Source organism: Amyelois transitella, chromosome 6 (assembly GCF_032362555.1).
Source record: "Amyelois transitella isolate CPQ chromosome 6, ilAmyTran1.1, whole genome shotgun sequence".
Lineage (NCBI taxonomy): Eukaryota > Metazoa > Arthropoda > Insecta > Lepidoptera > Pyralidae > Amyelois > Amyelois transitella.
In genome coordinates, this window is record NC_083509.1 from 885,989 (window position 1) to 912,737 (window position 26,749).

Below are 26,749 nucleotides of genomic sequence, written 5' to 3' on the forward strand. Positions count from 1 at the left end.
AAAAATTATTTTTGCCCGCGAGTTCGTACACGTAAATTCCCAAGGGAATCCCCCTTAAGGAATATCTTGCTGCCTAACGCTTTTTTTAGGTATGGTTAAGAGTACCCGAAACCAACGAGCTTACATGAAGAGTTATGAATGTGGATGAAGCGAAAGAAGTAAGCATTCGTGGAAAGTGGAAAGATGGAGTCTCTGCCTAGATGATTTATGTAGACTTATGTATGATGACGTGATTTATGTATGTACTATTCAAATTTTTTGAATTTGACAATTTAAGTATACTATTTGAAAGACCATTATATTTAAGGTAAAACATAAATGCATAGTACCATATTATGAGAATTTATTTATTATTTTTTTAACAACTAAGTACCTACTTAAATAAGTGAATAGAAACAATACTTTTATGATAATAATTATTTAGTATATCATAATGAATATTTAAAAAATAATAGCCAAGTTGTATTTGATAGAGAAATAACAATAGAACGTCACTTATCACAAAAAAAATTAAATAAGAAAACGTATTGTACGGTAGATTCTGAAAAAAGAATTTACTGACGCAAAGACAAAAATACCTATAGATTTTTTTTTTTAAAACTACACAGCATCCAATTAAAATTTATATTCAAAGTACGAACTCGGAATTCAAATATTATAAAACAAAATTAAACCTCTATAGACAATCACTCAGTATTACCATATCTTAGATATTTTCATTTTTTAATTATAACATAGCTGATAATTTATCGTTAAAATTATAACATGGCTAAGTTACCGTGCTCGGCGTTTACGCGGGCATGGGCACGGGATTCTGCGCCGGTTTCTGAATGGGCGTTTTTTGCATCAAATTGATTTTGTCACCGAGACTTAGCGCCATTCCCTGTAAATAAAAAGAAAAACGTATTAATCAATTAGATAAAGGAAGCTTTACTTTATACTTTCAACGGTCATACCTGGCTCTTGAGCGTCTATAAGAGCGTCTTTGGTCGAATCAGTAAGGTATATAGGCCCGGTTAAAATGCGTTTGGCGCAAAAAGGCACAGGTCGGAATCCCATCCGACAATATACCAATGTCAATTTTCTATGTTATGTACATTAGTTTGAATACTAACCGACGCTATTACGGTGAGGGAAAACATCGTGAGGAAACGTGCACATTCAGGCAACTGGATGTATAACCATGCAAACGTTCCGGAGGTCAGATGGGAGTCTGACTGACCAAACCCAGGATCCTTGGTCAAAGGCATACCCCGGGCCCCTCTACTGATTGATACTTTTTTTCTGCGTTCCAAGTACCTACGGCATACCTCAGGCTCCTCTCCAGCGTGGTGAAGCTCCAACCGGGACTAAAGCCAGGAGGGGGGAGCCAAGTACCTACGGCATACCCCGGGCCCCTCTCCAGCGTGGTCAGACTCCAACCGGGACTAAAGCCAGGAGGGGGGAGCCAAGTACCTACGGCATACCCCGGGCCCCTCTCCAGCGTGGTCAGACTCCAACCGGGACTAAAGCCAGGAGGGGGGAGCCAAGTACCTACGGCATACCCCGGGCCCCTCTCCAGCGTGGTCAGACTCCAACCGGGACTAAAGCCAGGAGGGGGGAGCCAAGTACCTACGGCATACCCCGGGCCCCTCTCCAGCGTGGTGAGACTCCAACCGGGACTAAAGCCAGGAGGGGGGAGCCAAGTACCTACGGCATACATCGGGCCCCTCTCCAGCGTGGTGAAGCTCCAACCGGGACTAAAGCCAGGAGGGGGGAGCCAAGTACCTACGGCATACCTCAGGCCCCTCTCCAGCGTGGTCAGACTCCAACCGGGACTAAAGCCAGTAGGAGGTCCAAGGTCATACCTGGCTCTTGGCCCGGATGCGCACGTGGCCCGCCACCGGGGCGCCGGGCTTGTGCAGCGGCGTCTCGATGCTGAGGTTGGCGAGCGCATCCTCCCCGAAGATGGAACGAGCGTATAGATTCGCCGCCATGAACCCGCATTGACCGGAAAGGGCCTGCAGAATTAGACATTCATTAAAAAACACTAGTACATAAACGTGGCCATTCGGTATTTTCAAGACTATTGTCTCTGTCTACCCCGCAAGGGATATAGACGTGACCATATGTATGTATGTATGTATGTTATCAAAACAAATTCCAGTACCTTGTCAGGCGTCAGACACTTCATGTTGGTGGAGGAAAGCAGGTGGTCCAGGTACTCCCTCAAATCTGTTATGTTGGTGTTCACGGCCACCTGAAACCGTACATTGATATTAAAAAATCGTAAAAAGCGACTAAGGGATAGGCTTACAAACTTGGGATTCTTTTTTAGGCGATGATGCTAGCAACCTGTCACTATTTGAATCTCAATTCTATAATAAAGCCAAATAGCTGAACGTGACCATTCAGTCTTTTTAAGAGTGTTGGCTCTGTCTACATAGACATAACCATATGTATGTATGTATGTATAACATTTGTGGCCCCACGTTGGGCGTCAATTTGGCGTTTAAGTAAAACGTCGCCGGTAAGAGAAATGAGAGACGATTAAAAAAAATTATAGAATAAAGACAAACTTTATTTGGATTATAGTGCCGTGTGGTTTCCGGCACCAATAGAAAAAAAATAGGAATCTCAATCCAATAAAGCCAAATAGCTGAACGTGGCTTTTCAGTATTTTCGAGACTTTTGGCTCTGTCTACTCCTTAAAGGATGAAGACGTGATCCAAATGTAACATTCGTTTACCTTGTAAGTCCGCGTCGCTGCAAGCCGCGGGCTGTACGTAGTCCACTATATCGATGTGGATGCGGTTGTATTACCTTGTTCTCCCACTCGAACTCCGCCCACATCTGGCGGAAGTCCGCGTCGCTGCAAGCTGCGGGCTGTACGTAGTCCACTATACCGATGTGGATGCGGTTGTATTACCTTGTTCTCCCACTCGAACTCCGCCCACATCTGGCGGAAGTCCGCGTCGCTGCACGCTGCGGGCTGTATGTAGTCCACTATATCGATGTGAATGCGGTTGTATTACCTTGTTCTCCCACTCGAACTCCGCCCACATCTGGCGGAAGTCCGCTTCGCTGCAAGCTGCGGGCTGTACGTAGTCCACTATACCGATGTGGATGCGGTTGTATTACCTTGTTCTCCCACTCGAACTCCGCCCACATCTGGCGGAAGTCCGCGTCGCTGCACGCTGCGGGCTGTATGTAGTCCACTATATCGATGTGGATGTCGTTTAGAACAACTACGCCGCGGTCCATTGATGCGCCGCTAACTTCGTACACTGGACAAAGATAGCTTTTTGTTATTACGAGTAGTTTGTGACGAAATTGTCGTGTGATTTCCGGTAAATTAGTAACGAATCACACCATATCTTTTCTATGGATGTCGTAAGAGGCAACTAAGGGATAGGCATGTAAACTTGGGGTTGCGATGGGCTAGCAATCCTGTCGCTATTTGAACCTCAATTCTATCATGAAGCCATACAGCTGAACGTGGCCTTTCTGTATTTTTAAGACTGTTGGCTCTGTCTACCACCCAAGGGATATATTCATGTCATGGTCAAAAGTGTGTTGTATTGGATTGAATATCCTTTAGTATTCCAATGTCAGTAAATAATCTATTTCATTAAGCGGTGTTTTGCTTGAAATCCTGGTTCAGGAGTAACTCTACTCATAAAATACAAAAGGTGTAGCCCCGGATTTCTCTCCACACTGGTGAGGATACAACCGCGACTAGAGTAAGGAAGAAGAAAATGTAAAAGTATCATTGACATACAAAAAAAGTTGGACGGAGTGTGGTTTAAAAAACAGTGAAGCATCGTAATGGCGGCGTTGTACGCACATGTGATAGTGACAGAAAACTTGCCATCACGTGAGATAATCTACGACGCATCTATGTCGTAATGGCGGCCGACTGTCACACTATTGGTGAGTGTTTACGTGAGGCATATTCAAAGAGTTCCTTGTGTTACAACTTAGTAGCTCCGCTTGTAAACCTTTTTTTTTTGAAACCGCCGAGCTTGCATGAAGAGAGTTATGAATGTTGATGAAGCGAAGGAAGTGTTTGACGGCCTCTGTGGCGCAGCGGTAGTGCGCTTGTCTGTGTCACCGGAGGTCCCGGGTTCGAATCCCGGCCAGGGCATGATGAGAAACGAACTTTTTCTGATTGGCCTGGGTCTTGGATGTTTATCTGTATAAGTATTTATTATAAAAATATAATATCGTCGAGTTAGTATCTTGTAACACAAGTCTCGAATTTACTTCGAGACTAACTCAATCTGTGTAATTTGTCCCGTATATATTTATATTTATATATTTAAGTGTGCAGAGATCGCGGCAAGTGGAAAGAGGTAGTCTCTGCCTACCCCTCCGGGAAAGAGGCGTGATTTTATGTATGTAAATATGGTGCTTCATTTTGCCGTACAGCAATGGTCCGTCCGCCTTTTTAACTTCGCATACGGGGTGCTTCATTTTGCCGTACAGCAATGCTCCGTCCGCCTTTTTAACTTCGCATACGGGGTGCTTCATTTTGCCGTACAGCAATGCTCCGTCCGCCTTTTTAACTTCGCATACGGGGTGCTTCATATTGCCGTACAGTGATGCTCCGTCCGCCTGTTCAACTTCGCATACGGTACAGTATACACCGCTCACCGATGTTGCCGAAGATGACGGCGTTCTCGGTGGAGGCCACCTTGACGTGCGCGGCGATGGCGGCGTGCGCGCGCGGCGCCAGCACCACGGCGCCGGGCCGCTCCACCAGCCGCAGGTCGCCCAGCGTGGCCAGCTCCACGCAGCAGTTCTGCAGCGTGTCGTCTAAGGAGCGCAGTCGTTATTTGTTTACTTTTTTAAACTTTTGTCACTGTAGGAGCAGAGACTCTTGATAGCTTGATCTTGATAAATAAAACTTGATAGATATAGAACAATATTTTGTTTATTAATAATAGAACAAAGTGACGTGTGCACACTTGAATTGGTAATCGTGATCTAAATAAAATTGAAATTAAGCAGAAAATTCGATATCGTCAATCGCGGTAACGGTTTGTACGGTCACTGTTTGAGTCTCAATTCTACTATTAAATCCTTGACCGTTATTCGAAACTTATTATTGAGATGGTCATTTTGTTTTTGAGATAGAGACCAAAATGAAAGAGCTATCAGTACCAAAAACCCCAGACCCTTTGGTTGGCTAATAAATCTGAAAAAATCCATAGTGACACCTCAAAAAAGCATAGTTTTTCTAGGCATACTTGGAAAAACGAGACTAATCCTTGGGAAAACTCAAAGAGAAAGTCAATTAAATATTGTAACTTATTTATAGGTTTAATGTATGCGTTTTATTTCAGGTAAAACGCTGCTATTAAGCTGAACATGGCTTTGCAGTCTTTACAAGAGTGTTCCCTCGGCCTACCCGCAGGTGATATAGACGTGATTGTATGTGTGTATTTAATATAAATGAACGTGTATCGGCAGCGAAGATTCGGGCTCGACCGCCACAAAGGGAAGATCTTCCGCTAGGTGTTATGCCTGGGGAACCGCAGCTCCGACTTTGTTGTGTCGGATTTTGAAAATATGTTGCAATCCGTGAAACCTATGCTTGCGTGATTTAGACTATTCCCTTTATTTATAATGATACCCTCGCGTGGGTTTTTATGACTTGTTGCATATAAATATCATCACAAACGTGTATGTAAACAAACTAAACTAATGATGTAGCAACACTGATGATGTAGCAACGCTGATGATGTTGCAACGCCGATGACTCACCGGTCTGGTTGACGATGAGCACGTCCAGCACTATGTCGTACTGGTTGACAGAGACGATGGCCTCCGCGTACACCGGGTCAGAGAACCCGGTCAGCTGGGTCACCTTGGACAGTTTCCCGCGCTCTTCGCCGCCCGTTGTGCTGCGACCTGGAATCAAGTGAACATACATACATACATACATAAAATCACGCATTTTTCCCGGAGCGGTAAGCGGATACTATCTACATCTTTCCATTTGCCGCGATCTCTGCATATGTACTTCCATCGCTTCATCCACGTTCATAAATCATTTTCTTAGGGGTTAGGTTAGATTTTTGCTGCTTAGAATATCGAAGTGCTTATAATTAAAATTCATGAGTATAAAAGTCAGGTAAAAAATAATACGTTTTGTCTTTAGGCCAGACTTTTTGATACAGACAGTAGTTATATTACAGATTCCTTAGGTAAGGTAGTAGAACATACACATATATAGTCACGTCTATATCCCTTGTGGAGTAGACAAAGCTAACAATCTTGAAAACACTGAACGGCCACGTTCATCTGTACGGTTTCATGATGGAATGTGATTCAAATAGTGACAGATTGCTAGCCAATCGCTTAAAAGCAAATCTCAAGTTAATAAGCCTATCCCTTAGTCACCTTTTACGAAATCAGAAAGACAGAAAGTGTCGGAAACCACACAGCACGGTAATAGAAACCAGACTCTAAAGCAACACCGTTTAGAATGAAATTAAAAACACACATGACTTATACACCTTGTTCAGATTAGTAAGAAAGTCTATAATTAGTTGTGTGATTGTGAGTAGATTACACGCCTTTCCATCATGTCTCCTATCTCGGGTCTGCTGGAAGAGATTACTTTTGAAATAAGCAGAATTTGTAATTATGTTTTATTGTGATTATCAGTTTCGATGTTTTCCGTGTACATAAATTAGTAAATAAATAAATCCTACTAACATTATAAACGCGTAAATTTGTATGTCAGTATGGATGTTCGTTACTGTTTCACGCAAAAACTACTGAACCGATTACGATGAAATTTTGTATGTAAGTAGCTGAAGACCCAGAACAACACATAAGCTACTTTTCATCCCGGAATTCCCGCGGGATTGACAGGGTTTCCATGCGGACGAAGTCGCGGACATTCTCTAGTAATAAATAGAATAAAAGTGGTCTGTAACAACAAACAACAACCCCCCACCCTGCAAAGCCTTGGACAAGGACAGCTCGAACATGTCGTGGTGCGCGGCGGCGGCGCCCGCGCCGGCCAGCGCCGCGAACTGCACGCCCGTCTCCACCGACACCGTGCGCTCCGCCTTCTTCGGCTCCTCCTGGACATTGAGACGAGAAAAACATGTTCTGAAACTGTTTACATACATATGGTCACGTTTATATCCCTCACGGGGTAGACAGAGCCAACAGTCTTGAAAAAACTGAATGGTCACGTTCAGCTATTTGGCTTGATGATAGAATTGAGATTCAAATAGTTACAGATCATTGGCTTAATGATAGAATTGAAAGAAAATTGCATGAAAGCAGAATAAATGCAGTGGAAATGAGAGCGTTAAGGAGTATGATGGGTGTGAAATTGAGTGACAGGATAAGGAACAGCGTGATAAGGGAATGTTGTGATGTGAAAGAAGATGTAGTTACAGGAATAGAAAAGGGTATGTTAAGATGGTTCGGTCATGTGGAGAGGATGAATGAAAGCAGGTTGACTAAGCAGATATACAAGGAGAGTGTGGAGGGAAAGGTCGGAGTGGGAAGACCTAGACGAACGTATCTTGATCAAATTAAGGACGTCCTGGTAAAGGGTCAGGTCAAAAGTACCCGAAACCGCCGAGCTTGTATGAAGAGAGTTATGAATGTGGACGAAGCGAAAGAAGTATGCAGAGATCGTGGCAAGTGGAAAGAGGTAGTCTCTGCCTACCCCTCCGGGAAAGAGGCGTGATTTTATGTATGTATGTATGTATAGAATTGAGATTCAAATAGTGACAGGTTGCTAGTTCATCGTCTAAAAGAAGAATCCCAAGTTTTATATCCCTATCCTTCAGTTGCCTTTTACGACATCCAGTGGAGTGAGACTGGGTGGTCCTATTCTTTTTTTTTTACAGCCGAACATGGCCTATCGGTCTTTCAAGACTGCTGGCTCTGTCTACCCCGCAAGGGAAATAGACGTGATTATATGTATGTATGGTATTTATTTATTTGTTTATTCCGGCTACACATCGAGAAAGACGAGCGAGCCAATGGATTGCAAGAAATTCACATCCTTTTCTGCGTAGAGGGTCTCATCCTCTAGTGTTTTTTTTTTTAGTTGAACTATCCCATCTCCGTGAGGAAGCGAATCAAAGCCAACTGTTTGAAGCAGGCTCTGCTTAAGGACCCCAGGTTATCCCCCTGGATTTTCCAGAGAGGTGAGGATGCAACTGAGACCAAAACCAAGAGGAAGAAGAATATGAGTGTTTAAGTTTATTATTTTGTGTGAGAAAGACTTCTTTGGTTTGCCGTCAGGCGCTAGTATCTATGTAAACAATAATTGTAAAAGGTATAACTAGATGGCGTTAAAATATTTTGTGTTCGTTTTGAAACGCGATATGGTTTACCTTAAAATTTATTATATATACATAAAATCACGCCTCTTCCCCGGAGGAGTAGGCAGAGACTACCTCTTTCCACCTGCCACGATCTCTGCATACTTCGCTCTGATCGCTTCATCCACATTCATAACTCTCTTCATGCAAGCTCGGCGGTTTCGGGTAATTTTGACCTGACCCTTTACTTTTTATTACATATGTTTGTGCCCTGTGGTTACCAGCAGTGCCGTGTGGTTACCGGCACCAATACAAAAAAGAATAGGACCACTCCATCTCTTTCTCATGGATGTCATAAAAGGCGACTTAGGGATAGGTTTACAAACTAGGGATTCTTTTTTAGGCGATGGGCTAGCAACCTGTCACTATTTGAATCTCAATTCTTACATTAAGCCAAATAGCTGAACGTGGCCATTCAGTCTTTTCAAGACTGTTGGCTCTGTCTACGCCGCAAGGGATATAGACGTGACCATATGTATGTATGTATGTTTGTGGCTTTCAAGCCTCGTAGCTACACGACCAGCCCATACAGATTCTGGATATAAAACAACGAGAGATACGTCACCTTGTTGACATCCGGCAACAGCTGAGGAGCCGCAGCTTCGGGCAGAGCCAGTAATTGGCCGAGCGCCTGTCGGGAGGTCTGCAACAGAGCGTGTTGAATCACCGGCGGTCGTTTGAAGGCGGCGGAGATGCAAATGGCGGCGTGCTCGCTGTCGTCCGCTGTTAGAGTCACGTTTGAAGCGCTGCTGGCTGGAATAATAAACCAAATTTTAAATATATATAAGGAACCATAGACTTTATAATTATGTATATTGGTATGTTGTGGAAAAATAAATCTTTTTTTCATTTCATTCATTTTTCATAGACATATATACATACATATATACGAGACAAATTACACAGATTGAGTTAGCCTCGAAGTAAGTTCGAGACGAAGAAAAAAAGACGGACGGTGTTTGGCTTAAAAGAAAAGTGATGCGTCGTGTGAGTGAACTTTTTCTGTTTGGGCCTGGGTCTTGGATGTTTATCTATATAAGTATTTATAATAAAATATGGTATCGTTGAGTTAGTATCTCAAGTCTTGAACTCACTTCGAGGATAACTCAATCTGTGTCATCTCTCCTGTATATATTTATACAGGGTGACATTTAAAACAACTGCATCCTTTTAAACATAGACCATAACATAGAATAGACCCATGCTTCTGAGCCGTTTGAGCCTATTTTTATTTAAATTAAACGTCATCATTTTCACATTTAAAAAACCCACAAAAAATACGTCACACGCTTTATTAAAGACCAATACTACAAAAATAAATTAAAACTAAACATGTAAATAAATGTCTGAAAAATAAATTATTTTTCTAGTATCAAGATCAAGTAAAGTACAGAGTTGTCGAGATCGCTCAGCTGAATGAATTGTGTCGTTGACCTCTGAATTTTACGCGTCGCTTTTCCGCCGGCCGGGGTGATATGACATATTTAGGATCGTGTATTTTGATACTTTTATTATTTTTTGGTACTTTCTGAAATATGAACCGATATTTTTCTTTTAACGTTTTTATATATCCTTTAGATGAGTACACTTAATAGTTAAATTTATGCAGTTGAATTAAAAGTCAGCCTGTATAAGCAATAAAGAAATGAGAATATCATACGCTGTTTGTAGGAGGCGAGCAAAGCGGCGGCGAGGTGCATGGCGCGGGCGGCGTGCGCGGGCGGCAGCCGGAGCGCCAGCTTGGCCAGCGCCGACAGCGCGCACGCGCAAGTGAAGCTGTCGCCGTCGCGCAGCGCCTGCCACAGCGCCGGGCCCTTGCTCTTGCTGCTCGCCGTCGGCCTGCATACATACATACATACATACATACATACCGTAGAGTCGTATAACTTTGACCCAATATTTTTGTATCATATTTCCGACAGTTTCAACTATCCTCCTCCTCGCGTCGTATACCTCATTGCTGAGGGTCGTGACTCCCCCGCCGAATCACTTTCTCTTTGATGTCTTCCTTCCACCTGTTGCGATCCTTTGCGTCGTGGAGGGCCTTATGGAGATCGGTGTTTAGTGACGATCGGATTTGATCCGACCATCTTGTAGGGCTGCGACCTCTAGGTCTTTTTCCGTCAACCTTGCCTGTCACCATTAGCTGCTCCATGTTGTGACCGTCTTTCCGTGCAATGTGGCCGAAAAATTCCAGTATCCTGCGGAGACAGGTGGTGGACAGTCTCGTTTTGATTTGGAGTTCACGCAGGATTGATGCATTGGTACGGAAGGCAGTCCAGGGTATCTGTAGCATCTTCCTCCAGCACCACATTTCGAAGGCATCTATGCGGTCTCTATCAGCCTTTTTCAGGACCCATGTCTCGGCGCCGTAGCTAAATATGGAGAAGACCAGAGTGTGGACAAGTTTCTTTTTTGTCTTCCGTGAAATGCTTCGGTCCCTCCATATCTTTTGTAGTTGAGACATGGCATTTTTGGCCATCCCTATTCGTCTCCTTATTTCCGTCTCACAGGATCCCCTGTCACTGATGTTGGCCCCCAGGTAGACAAAGTCATTGACGATGTCTAAGTTGAGAGCATTCGTCAGTTCAAGTCTTCCGGCACGATCTACCACCATTAGTTTGGTTTTGGCGTGGTTGATTTTGAGACCTAATTGCAAACTGGTGTTCTCAATACGGGCAAGGAATTCCACCATTTCGCTTTCACTTGCAGCTATTAATGTGGTGTCGTCTGCGTAACGAAGGTTTGTCAGTCTGGTGCCACCAACCGTGACTCCGCCGTCCCAGTCCTCGCAAGCCCGCCTGATGATGTATTCTCCGTAAACGTTGAAGAGAATCGGAGACAGGATGCAGCCCTGCCTAACGCCTTTAGCAAAACTAAATGGCTCCGATGTGCAATCCTCGATTTTGACGATGCCTTGGTTATTTAGGTACAGCGAGCGGACAAGCGCCACAAGATGTTGAGGCACTCCCAGTTCTCCCAGTATATTCCAGAGGTCTGACCACACGACACAGTCGAAGGCTTTGCTGTAATCGATGAAGCACAAGATGATAGGTACGTTGAATTCGTAGGCTTTTTCGATCAGCTGGCGTATGTTTAGGATTTGCTCGCGAGTGCCCCTGCCCTTAACAAATCCCGCTTGCTCTTGTGGAATTTGCCAGTCCAGGAAGTGTCTAATTCTGCTGTTGATGATATGGAGCATCACTTTACTGGCATGTGATATCAGTGCTAGCGTTCTGTAGTTGCCACATTTAGAGGTGGAGCCCTTTTTATGAAGGGGCAGTATAATAGAGTTAGCCCAGTCAGAGGGCCATTCTCCAGTCCGCCAGATGTTTTCGCATATTTTGTGTAGAGCGTCTATACCTCCAGGGCCCATAGCCCTTAGTATCTCTGCTGTGATTTGGTCTGGTCCAGGGGCTTTTTTGGACTTGAGCGCGTTTATGGCTGCAGTGATCTCTGATCGAAGAATAGGAGGTTCCAAAGTCATTTCACTCCATGCCGTTGAGTCATGCGGTGATCGGTGCTCATGTGGATTTTCGTAGAGATCTTTGCAGTATTGTCGCCATCTGCCTGTTACAGCCTTTATGTTTATATAAATAATTTTGGCACATCACTAGTAATACAAGGAAGCTGTATATATAATATATTTGCTAGGTCAATTTTCATAGAACTAAATAAGGAACACATACCATTGCACAGCATGACTAGCAAGAATATATACATTTTCCAAATAAGTAACAAACAATGAAAACTCTAGATAATTAAACATACTCCTATTAATATAAGAATCGAGATAAAACATACATACATAAAAATCACGCCTCTTTCCCGGAGGGGTAGGCAGAGACTACATCTTTCCACTTGCCGCGATCTCTGCGTACTTCCTTCGCTTCATCCACATTCATAACTCTCTTCATGCAAGCTCGGCGGTTTCGGGGACTCTTGACCTGACCCTTTACCAGGACGTCCTTAATTTGATCAAGATAAGTTCGTCTAGGTCTGGATGTAGGAGGTATACTTAAAACTTAGTCATCCACTACAGAAGACCGAAGGAGAGAAATAATCAAATTAAAAGTATGATATACATATATATGTATATTTATTACGAGTATATTATGAAAATATTTGACAATAAATACAATCTCAGACATTTTTTGCTAACTAAACAAACCCTTAGCAACCGTTACTACAGCGAACATAAAGAACGTTGCCTACACTAGAATAACAAATATTTTTTGTATTAATTATGTAAGCAATATTATTACGCATATAAAAGTGGTAACCTATCCTACTTCCTGCTTATATTAAAAACTAGCGACCCGCCCCGGCTTCGCACGGGTGCAAGATTATAAATGTTATTATACATAAAAACCTTTCTCTTGAATCACTCTACCTGTTACAAAAAACCGCATCAAAATCCGTTGCGTAATTTTAAAGATTTAAGCATACAGACAAACAGACTAAAATAGACTTTCAGCAGACCACATACCGTTATTTCATTTTCATCCATTTCAGCATCCCATATTTTGTCATCATTTTCAGGAATGAAACTGATGACAAAATATGGGATGCTCAAGCGGGATTTCGAAAGGGAATGGGATGTACTGATCAGGTCTTTTCCTTGCGGTGCATAGCCGAAAAGTTTTTGGCCAAGAGTCAAAAAGTCTATTGCACATTCGTAGATCTGGAAAAGGCCTATGACAGAGTTGAGAGGAATGAATTGTGGTCAGCACTTTCTATGCATGGGGTGAGCAGTCTCTTAATACGAGCACTGAAATCCTTATATGAGAATTCGAGTGCTTGTGTCAGGATAAACGGAGCGCACACTGAGTGGTTTAAGATTGAGAAAGGCGTTAGGCAAGGATGTGTTGCGTCACCGTGGCTGTTCAACCTATTTATGGATAGCTGTTTGACAGATTTGAAAGAGTCTAAAAGTGGATTAAGGATGAATGAGTTACTCGTCAAATGTCTGCTCTATGCCGACGATCAGGTTATACTGGCGTCATCAGCGGAGGAGTTACAGGAGATGGTAAACTGTATGCATGAAGCTTTAAAAGAGAAAGGAATGAAAGTGAACGTAAGTAAAACTAAAACACTGGTTTTTGAAATGGAGAAAGAAATGACAGCATGTAATATTTTGATTGGAGGAGAAAAAGTGGAGCAAGTGAAAGAGTTTGTATATCTAGGATCAAAGTTTACATCAGATGGCAAGTATGATAGTGATATTGAAAGGAGAGTGAACGCGGGGAACATGGTGAATGGAGCTTTGCATGCCTTTATGAGCAGTCAGAAACTATCCAAAAAGGCTCGACTGGCTGTGCACAGGGGCGTGTTGGTCCCGACATTAATGTATGGGAGTGAAAGTTGGGTATGGCAAAAGAAGCATGAAAGCAGAATAAATGCAGTGGAAATGAGAGCGTTAAGGAGTATGATGGGTGTGAAATTGAGTGACAGGATAAGGAACAGCGTGATAAGGGAATGTTGTGATGTGAAAGAAGATGTAGTTACAGGAATAGAAAAGGGTATGTTAAGATGGTTCGATCATGTGGAGAGGATGAATGAAAGCAGGTTGACTAAGCAGATATACAAGGAGAGTGTGGAGGGAAAGGTCGGAGTGGGAAGACCTAGACGAACGTATCTTGATCAAATTAAGGACGTCCTGGTAAAGGGTCAGGTCAAAAGTACCCGAAACCGCCGAGCTTGTATGAAGAGAGTTATGAATGTGGACGAAGCGAAAGAAGTATGCAGAGATCGTGGCAAGTGGAAAGAGGTAGTCTCTGCCTACCCCTCCGGGAAAGAGGCGTGATTTTATGTATGTATGTATGTAGACTAAAATAGCGACTTTGTTTTATACTATGTAGTGATGTAAAATTTATAAGCATGTGTGGATTATGTGTGTTTATTCGTTAACACAAATACTAGACATGAATGAAATTTGAAATGATTTTGATGACCGTATTCTTATCCATATAAACTGGAACTTTTTTTTCGATATTCCCACGGGAATGAATCCATGCAGCCGCCAGCAGCAAGGGTTCAGCTAATAAGTACTTTTCAATGTTACTTATAAAACCCTACCGTTTTTCAAGGGTTTGAAAAAGACATTTTCATTTGAGAGAAACGGAAAGAAAAAACAAAGAACATTCGATGTAAATTTATGACATTATTTGTTTCAAACTGGACTTTATGAGTATTTCCATAAAGCTTAAAAACAAAGATATACTCACGTGGGCAAGTTGAATGCAGACTGCGTGGCGTATGTGCCGTCGCTGGTCACGAGTTGGCGCGGCGCAGACGATTCCTCCTTCTTCACGGCTTCTTTCTCCTTGTTACAGAAGAGAAATGTGACATTAAGTATTTATTTACGGCTCTTTGAATTTTTCCATTTTATTTCGAGAATTAATAAAATCTGAAGTTCCCTTTCCGAGTTTTGCGCCTTATTCGATACTTACAATTAATGCAAATGCAATTACTATATTACTATATAATACTTGCAAATGCAAGTTCGCGTGCATTGATACGTTTGATTAGTGATAGTAAGTAAAATGGAATCCATTTTGCTTACTATCACGCCGGTCAACTCCCTAAAAAAACATAAAAATAAAATATTGAATTAAATAATGAATATCTCATACTAGAGGCCGCCCGCGACTTCGTCCGCATGGAAACCCTATCAATCCCGCGGGAACTCTGGGATAAAAAGTAGCCTATGTGAAACTTTCGCCTTTATAATAGTAGTAGGATTGTAAAAGTTTATCTCTCATGTATCTCAGCTTGCAACCTGTCTATATTTAAATCGTGCTTATATGAATGAATGGTCTCCCATCACGCCCTGACCGGGACTCAAACACGTTTATATAACAAGTTACCTTCTCGTCGTCGGGTCTGGCCGTGGGGATGACGCCCGCCAACACGTCAAGCGCAGCCTGCGCACGCGCCGGCGTGTCGGCGAACTCCGCCAGCAGCCACAGCGCCGAGCGCGCCACGCGCCCCACGCGGATGCTCGACACTGACTCCAGCAGTTTCTGGAACAATCCATCATTTTTTTTTTTTAATATACGGGACAAATTACACAGATTGAGTTAGCCTCAAAGTAAGTTCGCGACTTGTGTTACGAGATACTAACTCAACGATACTATATTTTATAATAATAATAAATACTTATATAGATAAACATCCAAGACCCAGGCCAATCAGAAAAAATTCTTTTCTCATCATGCCCTGGCCGGGATTCGAACCCGGGACCTCCGGTGTCACAGACAAGCGTATTACCGCTGCGCCACAGAGGCCGATTATCATCCACTCGGGAAGGTTCTCGAAATATATTGTTATATCTCAGGTTGAACTTAAGAATCACTATTTGAATCTCAATCCGATCGGAATAGAATAAAACAGATTTATTTTTCAAATTGGACACAAGGTATCACTTGTTACCTTGTGATAGGTACCTTGGCAACAAGTGATACCTTTTGTCTAATTAAAAAAAAATCTGTTTTATTCTATCACTTTTGTGCCGTGTGATTCCCGGCACCAATAGAAAAAAAAGAATAGGACCACTCCATCTCTCGATCATGGATTTCGTAAAAGGCGACTAAGGGGTAGGCTTATAATCTTGTGATTCTGTTCAAATAGCTAAACGTGGCCCAAAAGACTCTTGAAAATACTGCTTTTCAACATTGTTGGCTCTGTCTAGCCCGCAAGGGATATAGACATGATTTTATGTATGTGTATGTATGTAGATTTAATTTCTAATGCCCGTAATCACGACCAAAATTATTAGTTCATCTCAAACACTTCAATCATCACTTCAAGACACATTCAAACCCCCCTTTACCTGATAGATATGGTCGCGGAGGTCGTGGAAGGCGTGCAAGGCGGAGCGCAGGAACAGCATGACGTCGTGGGCGGCCGGCTCGCCGCCGTCGCCCAGCAGCTCCAGTAAAGCTGGGGCCACACTGCCCGCCACTTCGGGGAACTATAACGAGAGATCATCTACTAAGTGATTTGTTTTTTTTTTTTTTAAATAACTGTGTACTGTTTTCCTGTTACTGTGTAAATTTCTATGCAATAAAGATATTGTAAACAAACATCGTGAGTTTCGGCCGTTTGTATTTGTGGGAATAAATCATGACTGGCTTTCACCCGCAAAGTGAGTTTGTTTGTTACCTCTTCACGGGTTTTCTACTGAATAACATGTATATACATTCATGTAATCGCGTCTATATCCCTTGCGGGGTAGACAGAGCCGACAGTCTTGAAAAGACTGATAGGCCACGTTCAGCTGTTTGGCTCGATGATAGAATTGAGTTTGAAATAGTGACAGGTTGCTGGCCCATTGCATAAAAGAAGTATCCCAAATTTATAAGCCTATCCCTTAGTCGCCTTTAACGACATCTATCGGAAAGAGAAGGAGTGGTCCTATTCTTTATTATATTGGTGACAGGAACCACACGACATTTGGATTTACGGAATAAATTAGCCTGTAGCAATGAACCACTGACCTTGAGCGCCGCCCTGTGCATGGCGCGCACCAGCAGCTGCCTGTACTTGGCAGCATCATCGTGGTCTGCGCCGGCGGCCCGCGCAGCTTCTTTGCGCAGCACCGCCACCAGCTCCTCGGCGTGGCGGGGGCTCACCAGGTCCAAGGCTGTGGGAGGAACGTTATTATGTATGTTTGTTTGTTTGTATGTGGCGTAGAAAGTTCAGGTATACGTGTAGTTTTCAGGAGAATAGAAGGGGATCATCAGGTCCAAGACTGTGACTGGTTGAAGAACATTATTATGTTTGTTTGTTTATACGTCTTGAACAAAGTTCAGGTATACACGTGTAGCATTATTATGTTTGTTTGTACGTTTATACGTTTCGTAGAAAGTTCAGGTATACACGTGTAGTTTACAGGAGATTACAGGAGAATATAAGGGCATGTAATGAAGCACTGCATTCAATATTAAAGAAAAGAAATAATAAAAAATTACACCTATAATTGTATATGTATGCCAGTTGACTTTGCCCGTTAAAACTTAAACAGACTTATACATACATACATATAATCACGTCTATGTCCTTAACAGGGTAGATAAAGCAAACAGTCTTGAAAATACTGATAGGCCACGTTCAGCTATTTGGCTTACTGATAGAATTGAGATTCATATAAAGTGACAGGTCATTAGTCCATCGCCTACAAGGGAAATCTCAATTTTATACGCCTTAGGTAGTCCTCTCTTACGACCTAAGTATTCTATAATAAAGATTAAAAAAAATAAAATAAAGATTAAATAAATTAAATATTTTTTTTCTATTTTATGCCGTCAACATTCATAATAAGTGACAGCTCATTAGTCCATCGCCTACAAGAGGAATCACAATTTTATACGCCTCTTTCGACATCTATGGGAAAAAATTGAGTGGTTCTACTATTAAATCAACCAATGTTGAGAAACTAAAATTTTTGACTATTACTAAACGACATAAAGTATCCTATAATACATACATAAAATCACGCCTCTTTCCCGGAGGGGTAGGCAGAGACTACCTCTTTCCACTTGCCGCGATCTCTGCATATTTCCTTCGCTTCATCCACATTCATAACTCTCTTCATGCAAGCTCGGCGGTTTCGGGTACTTTTAATAATAATGAATAAAAAGTTCCAAATTTAGAATTTTTTTTTCTATGTTATGCCATCCACCACAACCACCCGGCACCCACCCAGCTGCAGCGTGTGGCGGCGCACGTCCAGGTCGGAGGCGGCCAGCACGCGCAGCGCGTCCATGGCCAGCGCGGGCAGCGCGCGCGCCGCCTCGCCGCGCGCCGCCAGCGCCGCCAGCCGCGCCACCACGATCAGCTTCACGTTGTTGTCGCTCTCCTTCACCACCAGCTCGATGTAGCACGCCGCCGCCGCCTGCCGAGTGCCGCATCCATACACCACATACACCACATACACCACCACTTTATATTATAGGTATATATAGTGTGTCCCGTCAGCGACTTTATAGACAGTTAGATAATTGGAAGGCAGAAAACATAAACAGGGTGACATTTAAATCAACTGCATCCTTTTAAACATAGACTATACCCATGCTTCTGAGCTGTTTGAGCCTATTTTTATTTAAATTAAACGTCATCATTTTCACATTAAAAAAACCCTCAAAAACTACGTCACACGCTTTATTATAGACCAAAACTACAAAACGAAATTAAAACTAAACATGTAAATAAATGTCTAAAAAATAAATTATTTTTCTAGTATCAAGATCAAGTAAAGTACAGAGTTGTCGAGATCGCTCAGCTGAATGAATTGTGTCGTTGACCTCTGAATCTTACGCGTCGCTTTTCCCCCGGCCGGGGTGATATGACGTATTTAGGATCGTGGATTTTGATACTTTTATTTTTTTTTCGTACTTTCTGAAATATGAACCGATATTTTTCTTTTAACGTTTTAAAATATCCTTTAGATGAGTACACTTAACAGTTAAATTTATGCAGTTGAATTGAAAGTCACCCTGTAAATCAGGAGAGGAGCCCGGGATATGCCTTTGGCCAAGGATCCTGGATATGGTGAATCAGGTTTTTACACAAAGCGATTCTCGATCACTATTTTCTTAACAGTTAGGTATTTGGAACGCAGAAAAAAAGTGTCTCGCCTGCTCGGCTCATCAGTCAGGAGAGGAGCCCGGGGTATGCCTTTGACCGTGGATCCTGGATTGGGTGAGTCAGGTTTTGGCACGAAGCGACTCCCGTCTGACCGCCGCAACCTTTGCAGGTAAACCTAACCGGTATTGGAGCGATCATGGTTACACATCCAGTTAGTTGCCTGAATGTGCAGGTTTCCTCACGATGTTTTCCCTTACCATAAAAGCATCGGTTAGTATTCAAACTAAAGTATATAACTTCGAGAATAGACATTTGTAGGTATGTATATACTTGAAGTGGAATTCTAACCTATAAGCAGGTTTCACATCACGCATTATTAACCGGACACCTTACCGGTTGGACCACCAACGCTCTTAGAAAAAGAATGTCCCATAATAATGAATCAACAATCCCATAAAACTTAACCATAGAATTTTGAAAAAGGAAGACCAAACTACACATTGAGATATTTTGATAATTCTAAAGCAGTATAATATTTTTGTTTTTAATTAATTTGATGACATTTATCACATATAAAAATAATTAAAATGTTACAAACAAATAAAACATAAAAATAAAGATATAATCAATCATTTCTTCAACAGAAAAAAAAAAACAATTTATATTTCCTTCGAAATGTTCAACATCTGTCATTACTACAAACACTAGAACACTGACCTTTATAGCGGCCGGAGAAAAAAACAATTTTCTTCCTTCGAAATGTTCATCATCTGTCATTGCTACAAACACTGACCTTTATAGCGGCCGGAGCGCTGGACAAGGTGACGAGAGTGCCGGCCGCCTCGTAGCGCACCGCGGGGCTGGCCGAGTTCAGCAGCCCGTACACGGTCCGGATGAAGCGGGAGCGCTCCGATGGATTGGCGTGACACACCTGTTGTGAGACAATATCAATTACATTCACACGTTTAGGTTGTTTAATTTTTATTTTATTTATTTGGTATATCATTGTTTGCTACATTAAAACATGATTGTTAAAACTTTTATCAATGGAACATTCAACCTCTTTGTGTTGCTGTTTATTTGTTGCTAGCCAAGTGCTGGCCAGTTATAAAAACAATATTTCATTTTTTTATTTGATAAAATGTTGGTGAAAATATTTCAAATTTTTTTTTGGCATCTACACAAAACAGTTTAATAAGTGCATGTATTTAGGAATTATATAGTATTTTAGTTCATTTCATCTAACCAATTATTGTGAAAATCAGTGCATAAATACAGTGCTTTTCCTCGCCACAAGTCAAAAAAAAAAATTCAAAATTTTTATTCATTATTATAGGATATTATTATATCGCTTAATAATTGTCGTATGGTTTAACAACTTGGTTGACGTCAAATAAATTACTTAAAAACTAAGTTTACTGCCGCTTCCAAGGCGTCAGTGCAGAAGAAGCGGTAACAAACTGCACTGCAGCATTTTCATCAACAACGTCAACTTCACAATATTAAATTATACTTAGAATAGAATGTGGACGGGAGAATACATTGTTCACGGGAGATTTATATATTTATGAGATTTAATATTGAAAAAAGAAATATATATATATATATATTATGGATTGCCAATTTTAAAAAGATTTATGTACAGAGTGTACTGAAATTTTGATTTAAGTTCAAATTAAACTACAATTAATTACGAGGTTCCTGTGCCAAGCTCGAGCCAGATGTTTTTATCATTAAGGTAATCATCAGTCCTATAATAAGCCTTCCCACAAAGTACTTTCTTTACATACTCTTTGAAAAGTACCCGAAACCGCCGAGCTTGTATGAAGAGAGTTATGAATGTGGACGAAGCGAAAGAAGTATGCAGAGATCGTGGCAAGTGGAAAGAGGTAGTCTCTGCCTACCCCTCCGGGAAAGAGGCGTGATTTTATGTATGTATGTATGTCTCTTTGAATTTTCGGTTGGGCATATCAAGAACAGACTCCGGCAACCTATTATAAAATCGTATACAGTTCCCCATAAATGATTTACTGACTTTGCTAAGCCTATGAAACGGCATGACTAATTTATGTTTATTACGTAAATTTCTATCAGTTGTGGCACTAACTTTTTGAAAAAAAGAGGTATTTTTCCTAACATACATTATAAGATCAAAAATGTACTGGGACGCTACTGTAGGTATGTTTATTTTCTTAAAGAGTTGTCTTAACGAGTCTCTTGGTCCTAAGCCGTAAATTGCGCGAACGGCCCTTTTCTGAATTATAAAAATAGTTTGTATATCAGCCGCGCTACCCCATAAAAGTAAACCATAAGATAACAAGCTATGAAAATAGCTGAAATAAACAAGCCTAGCTGTAGCTACATCTGTCAATTGTCGGATCCTCCTAACAGCATAAGCGGCAGAGCTAAGTCTATTGGATAGTTTAGAAATATGAGCACCCCACTGTAGCTTTGCATCAATTATAATTCCTAAAAACTTTGTATTTTCAACAAATTCTAATTTCTGGCCTTCCAGTGTTATGTCAGTATTGGCCTGCCTTACGTTTGGAAGGGTAAATTTAATGCATTGGGTCTTATTAGCATTTAAAAGAAGATTGTTGGTTGAGAACCAGATAGATATGGCCGACAGTATATTATTAACCGAACTTACATTTTCGCTATGGCGATCTAATTTAAATATTAAAGAAGTGTCATCGGCAAACAGCACTATACCCGCCTGTTTTTCCACCATAAAAGGCAGGTCATTGACATATACCAAGAAGAGGAATGGTCCTAAAATTGAGCCCTGAGGAACACCCATTGAGACGCTTGAACCGCTTGACTTTACTCCATTAATATCTACAGTTTGAAGCCTATCAGTCAAATAGGATGCCATTAGTTTAGTTGATTTGTGGTCAAACCCATATTGACGAAGTTTACGCAAAAGTGTCTGATGATCTACGCAATCAAATGCTTTAGAGAGATCGCAAAAGACTCCAACTGAATCCTGTGAACTCTCCCACGCGTCATAGATTTGAGTAACAAGTGCTACTCCCGCATCAGTGGTGGACTTCCCGGCAGTGAACCCATATTGTTGGGAATGGAAAATGTTATTGATTTTAAAATATTGTTGCATTTGATTAAGCATCATCTTCTCAAACACCTTGCTCAAAACTGGCAATATAGAAATAGGTCTATAATTGCCAAGGACTGTTTTCTCCCCTTTTTTGAATAGAGGTATTAATTTGCTACATTTCATTAAATTTGGAAAAATACCCTCATCAATACATTCATTAAATAAAAAAGCTAGATCAGATGCAATAATATCTATGATTTGACTTATGATACTAACAGACATACCCCAATGGTCTTCAGACTTTTTCAAATTAAGTTGTTTGAACGCCTTTAATATATTATCAGAGTTAACATATTTAAATTTAAAGACAGATTTGATGGGAGTTGTGTTATTATTAAGTAGGGTTTCAGCGCGCAATGGACAAGAGTCAACGTCAGAAGTTAGCTCCACAGGGATTTTTGCAAAGAAATTATCAAAAGCATTTACTATGTCCTGAGTTTTAGAAATATTTTCGTTACCGGATGATATTTGTTTAATACTGTCTCAAGTAGTTCATTTTCTCCATTTCAAACATTTTAGTAATAAACAATGATATACAATCTAATACATAATGTTAATTAAATTCTTAGTTGAAAACATTTATAATTTTGAGTGAAGTTTAAAAATGTTGAATATTTTTTTTCAATTAGTAATAAGAATAAGTTCTCTACTTAACCCTAAAATGGTACACTGTTAGATAATGCTATTAGCATTAAGTCCACCTATTGTACTTTACAAATTGTAATTGTTACAATAAAAGATAAATAAATAAATATTTTTTTTATGCTGAGGGTAAAAAAATAATAATTTTAAAAGCTGAAGGGTATCTTCGAACTAAAAAAAAACCAGAAAAGCTGCGAAGTATCAACAATGCTATCTCCTGGTCAGCATAGAGCAACATCAGGAAGGGGTCACTCATTATTTTCACAACATGTCCTGTTCATCTTACAAGATTCACAACATGTCCTGTTCATCTTACAAGATTCACAACATGTCCTGTTCATCTTACAAGATTCACAACATGTCCTGTTCATCTTACAAGATTCACAACATGTCCTGTTCATCTTACAAGATTCACAACATGTCCTGTTCATCTTACAAGATTCACAACATGTCCTGTTCATCTTACAAGATTCACAACATGTCCTGTTCATCTTACAATATTCACAACATGTCCTGTTCATCTTACAAGATTCACAACATGTCCTGTTCATCTTACAAGATTCACAACATGTCCTGTTCATCTTACAAGATTCACAACATGTCCTGTTCATCTTACAAGATTCACAACATGTCCTGTTCATCTTACAAGATTCACAACATGTCCTGTTCATCTTACAAGATTCACAACATGTCCTGTTCATCTTACAAGATTCACAACATGTCCTGTTCATCTTACAAGATTCACAACATGTCCTGTTCATCTTACAAGATTCAAGAGTCTAACACTAATCGTCATGTCATTCAGTCATCTGGCTGTCTACATATAGAGACTCTTCCAGTATTCTCAATACATTGATAATACGCGCACCCCGAGCTCTTCCCAAGTGGGCCAAAAAGACTTTGAAAGTAAAGTAGTATGAAAGATTGAGAAAAAATGGCAACCTTACCTTGTATATCAACTCGACAATAACAAGCTGAAGGATATCTCCGAAACTCTGCACAGAATCCAGCCTTGCAGCGAGATAAGACAGTGCTCTCTCCTGGTCAGCGTGGAGCAGCATCAGGAAGGCGTTCCGTTTGCAAGACATGTCCTGTTCGCCCTCGAGGAACGTCGCTACCAATTCTGGAGCGTCGGGAATGAGGAATTCGAAGTTGCTGTGGGCAAAACAATTGACTCAGTGCTAACTTTCATGAAAACCAGGCAGAAATATTGGTGTCAATTGACCACAATTGTCATGAAATTCTTTAATTTTAAATTTCAAAAAGAGTTTCCAAAAAGATGTGTCTCACCTGAGGACCAAATACTTATTTTTTCATAAAACATTGTTAATCTGTGACATCAATCACAGGTTTTTACAAACTATCTCCACATCGTTAAGAAAAAATTTATAACAGCCATCTTTCACTTAAGCCTTGTCTGTCAAAATATTAAAATAAAGATATGTATTAAACAAAGATTTTATCCCATTCTATTCATTCATCCAATATTGAGGTTTATTTCACATCACATCACAAAGGAAGTATGCAGAGATCGTGGCAAATGGAAAGAGGTAGTCTCTGCCTACCCCTCCGGGGAAGAGGCGTGATTTTATGTATGTATGTACATCACAGAAACATTTGTGATCTTTACTCACTCACCGATAAATAGTGAAGATAGCTAGTACGGCGTTCCTCCTGACGTAGGAGTGCCTGTGGTCGAGACAGGCTCTGATGGCCGGCATCAGCGGCTCCAGCAGCTCGGGCTCCTTCAGCTTGCACAGGAAGCGGAGAGTGGAGCCACGGATGAACTCATTGGGGTGTTGCAAGTCCTGTACGTAAAGGAACTTTAGTCATCCATTTCATATTGGGAAAGTCAATTTCTACATTTTTAATGTCCATACCAGGCCCGAAGGCGCAAAAGAGATAAAAGAAAGGAATAATAAATTGTCTATAGGAAGGCAAAAAAATATGTGTGTTGTGTGGTTCTCAGCACTAAGGCTAATAAACTTGGGATTTGTCTTGTAGGCGATGGGCTAGCCACCTGTCACTATTTGAGTCTCAATTCCATTGTTAAGCCATAAAGCTGAATATGGCCATATGGTCTTTTTAAGACTGTTGGCTCTGTCTACTCCGCAAGGGATGTAGACGTGATAATATTGTTGTATGTATGTAAGGAAAAAAATGATATGTGATGAAAGGGAATTGAAAAAAAAATCTTTAAAGAGCACAGACACCAAGGACTTGTAGCATAGCAAGAAGCAAAAGCAATATTCTTGAATAATCAACAAATCAAATCAAATTTGGCGTAGTCCAATTGAACTCACCTTCCTGTAAGCATCGCACACAAGAATCATCTCTTGCATGAGCTTGCCATCTGCCGTGGTCTTTGGCACGATCTCCCAGAAGATGAGTAGCAGCTTCTTGATGGTGTGGTCTTGCAGTGGCAACACGAACCGTATAATAATCATCAGAAGACCTGGGATCTTCTCACCGGAGAGGATAATACTGATTGTCTTCTTCAGAGCTTCAATCTTCTTCTTTGTGTCACCCTTCTCTGTGAAAATCAAAGATAAATAAATGTTAGTATATGGGAGGAATTACACAGAATAAGTTAGCCTCGAAATAAGTATGAGACTTGTGTTACGAGATACTAACTCAATTATACTATATTTTATAATAAATACTTATACAGATAAAGATTTTTATTTATTAATGAAAGTAAACACCATTTGCAACAAGCAATGCACTACCAAGGTCCAATAATAGGCATATTTGCAACTGGTCCAAAAAGTAAAAACAGCAACATTTGTTAAAGTATATATTGTACTTTACTCATTTAGTACTCATATCTCCCATTTTATTTAGGTATAAGTATCAAAAGATTAGCAACTAAGAAATCTTCATTAGTTGCCTTCTTATTGATTCTTATTAGTTATAATGATTTCTCATGTTTGTGTCTCCTGTGGCATCCACTCTCTGCTTCAGAGCTTGGAGTCAATAATATCAATTAAGTATGATAAAAAGTTTGAAGATTTATTCAGTTTATTCACTATTTGAATCTCAATTCTTTCATTGCACCATACAGCTAAATGTAGACCGTACAGTCTTTTCATGACAGTAGGCTTTGTCTACCCTTTAAGGGATATAGATGTAATAATAGGTATGTATGTACTCACCAAGATCAAGCTTGAGTTGCATCTCGTTGTAGGGTTCCGCATCGGTAGGGAAGTTGATAAGGGTATAACATGGCTGTTCCACGCTCGCCATGCTGTAACAACGCACCAGAAGAAACTTTATTACATAGAAATCTTTTATTACTCATATATCATTCAAGCAATGGAATTCCAACCTTAATGTATGTTTTGTTTTTTTTTTACTTAAATAAACTAGAAGGTGTTGAGAAGAGTTTTTAAATAGTATTTTATTAATGTGTCGCCCTATGTTGTTAAATGTTTACTTCCAACTTATCCCATTTGTCCGGTAGCCCTACCCTTACTATACCTATCTAGTTTAGGGATCAGTAGAGAATAAGTAAACTTGCCTGAATTGTTAAAATTAAGTGTTAAGCTAGATAATATTACTATGTAAATTGGATTCAATGTTAAGCTGGTACAATAAAAAACACAATTATCACAAATAAATTAATTTTTGATACAAAATACGTGTCCACTCCACATCCACAAAACTAACGTCAAAGTCAAAGTGTCAAATAAAACAATACGTCTTGCAAATGTCAACTGTTACTACTTAGTGTTGCCAATCTAGCGATTTCAGTACTAGACCTTGAGTCTTTTTTGCTGTCAAAAATTCCGAACGATAATTCCACCAATTAGGCGCTCTAATTACGATTGAGCTTTTTATGACATAAAATTTGCGTTTGTGGTTTATACACAGCTTATAATAGCCGCAGATAATATACCTACCTGATAATGAATAAATTTTTATAATCAGTTCTAATAGCCAACAAGTCGAATAAATAAATTATTATCCTTGAACTTTTACGGTAAACGAATTGAATTTTACTTGTAATTGTGAAAAGAGGTTTCAAAGAGGTTAAAAGAGTGAATGAAATATTATCCGT

General features: G+C 40.6%; 1 protein-coding gene across 1 annotated transcript; it reads right to left on the reverse strand.

The window, feature by feature from the left end:
* Nucleotides 1–406: 406 nt before the first annotated feature.
* On the reverse strand, nucleotides 407–26,384 carry LOC106140388 (coatomer subunit beta). The gene is made up of 20 exons (XM_060944631.1): nucleotides 26,210–26,384; nucleotides 25,845–25,936; nucleotides 24,993–25,222; nucleotides 24,328–24,497; nucleotides 23,637–23,844; nucleotides 19,726–19,863; nucleotides 18,048–18,240; nucleotides 16,844–16,989; nucleotides 16,177–16,317; nucleotides 15,212–15,367; nucleotides 14,570–14,667; nucleotides 10,003–10,181; nucleotides 8,908–9,095; nucleotides 6,950–7,079; nucleotides 5,749–5,895; nucleotides 4,636–4,797; nucleotides 3,121–3,266; nucleotides 2,150–2,239; nucleotides 1,848–2,000; nucleotides 407–883 (listed from the first exon to the last, which is right to left on the reverse strand). Exons 2-20 carry the CDS (start codon nucleotides 25,933–25,935, stop codon nucleotides 791–793), a joined length of 2,859 nt encoding a protein of 952 aa, XP_060800614.1. The 5' UTR covers nucleotide 25,936; nucleotides 26,210–26,384; the 3' UTR covers nucleotides 407–790.
* Nucleotides 26,385–26,749: the final 365 nt, after the last annotated feature.

Coding starts and splice junctions, on each gene's coding strand:
- LOC106140388 (XM_060944631.1), bottom strand. CDS start 25,935: ATGGCGAGCGTGGAACAGCCATGTTATACCCTTATCAACTTCCCTACC. Junction 16,318..16,843: donor TGCACAGGGCGGCGCTCAAG/GTCAGTGGTTCA, acceptor CTCTCGTTATAG/TTCCCCGAAGTGGCGGGCAG. Junction 7,080..8,907: donor TGTTGCCGGATGTCAACAAG/GTGACGTATCTC, acceptor CTCAATGTCCAG/GAGGAGCCGAAGAAGGCGGA.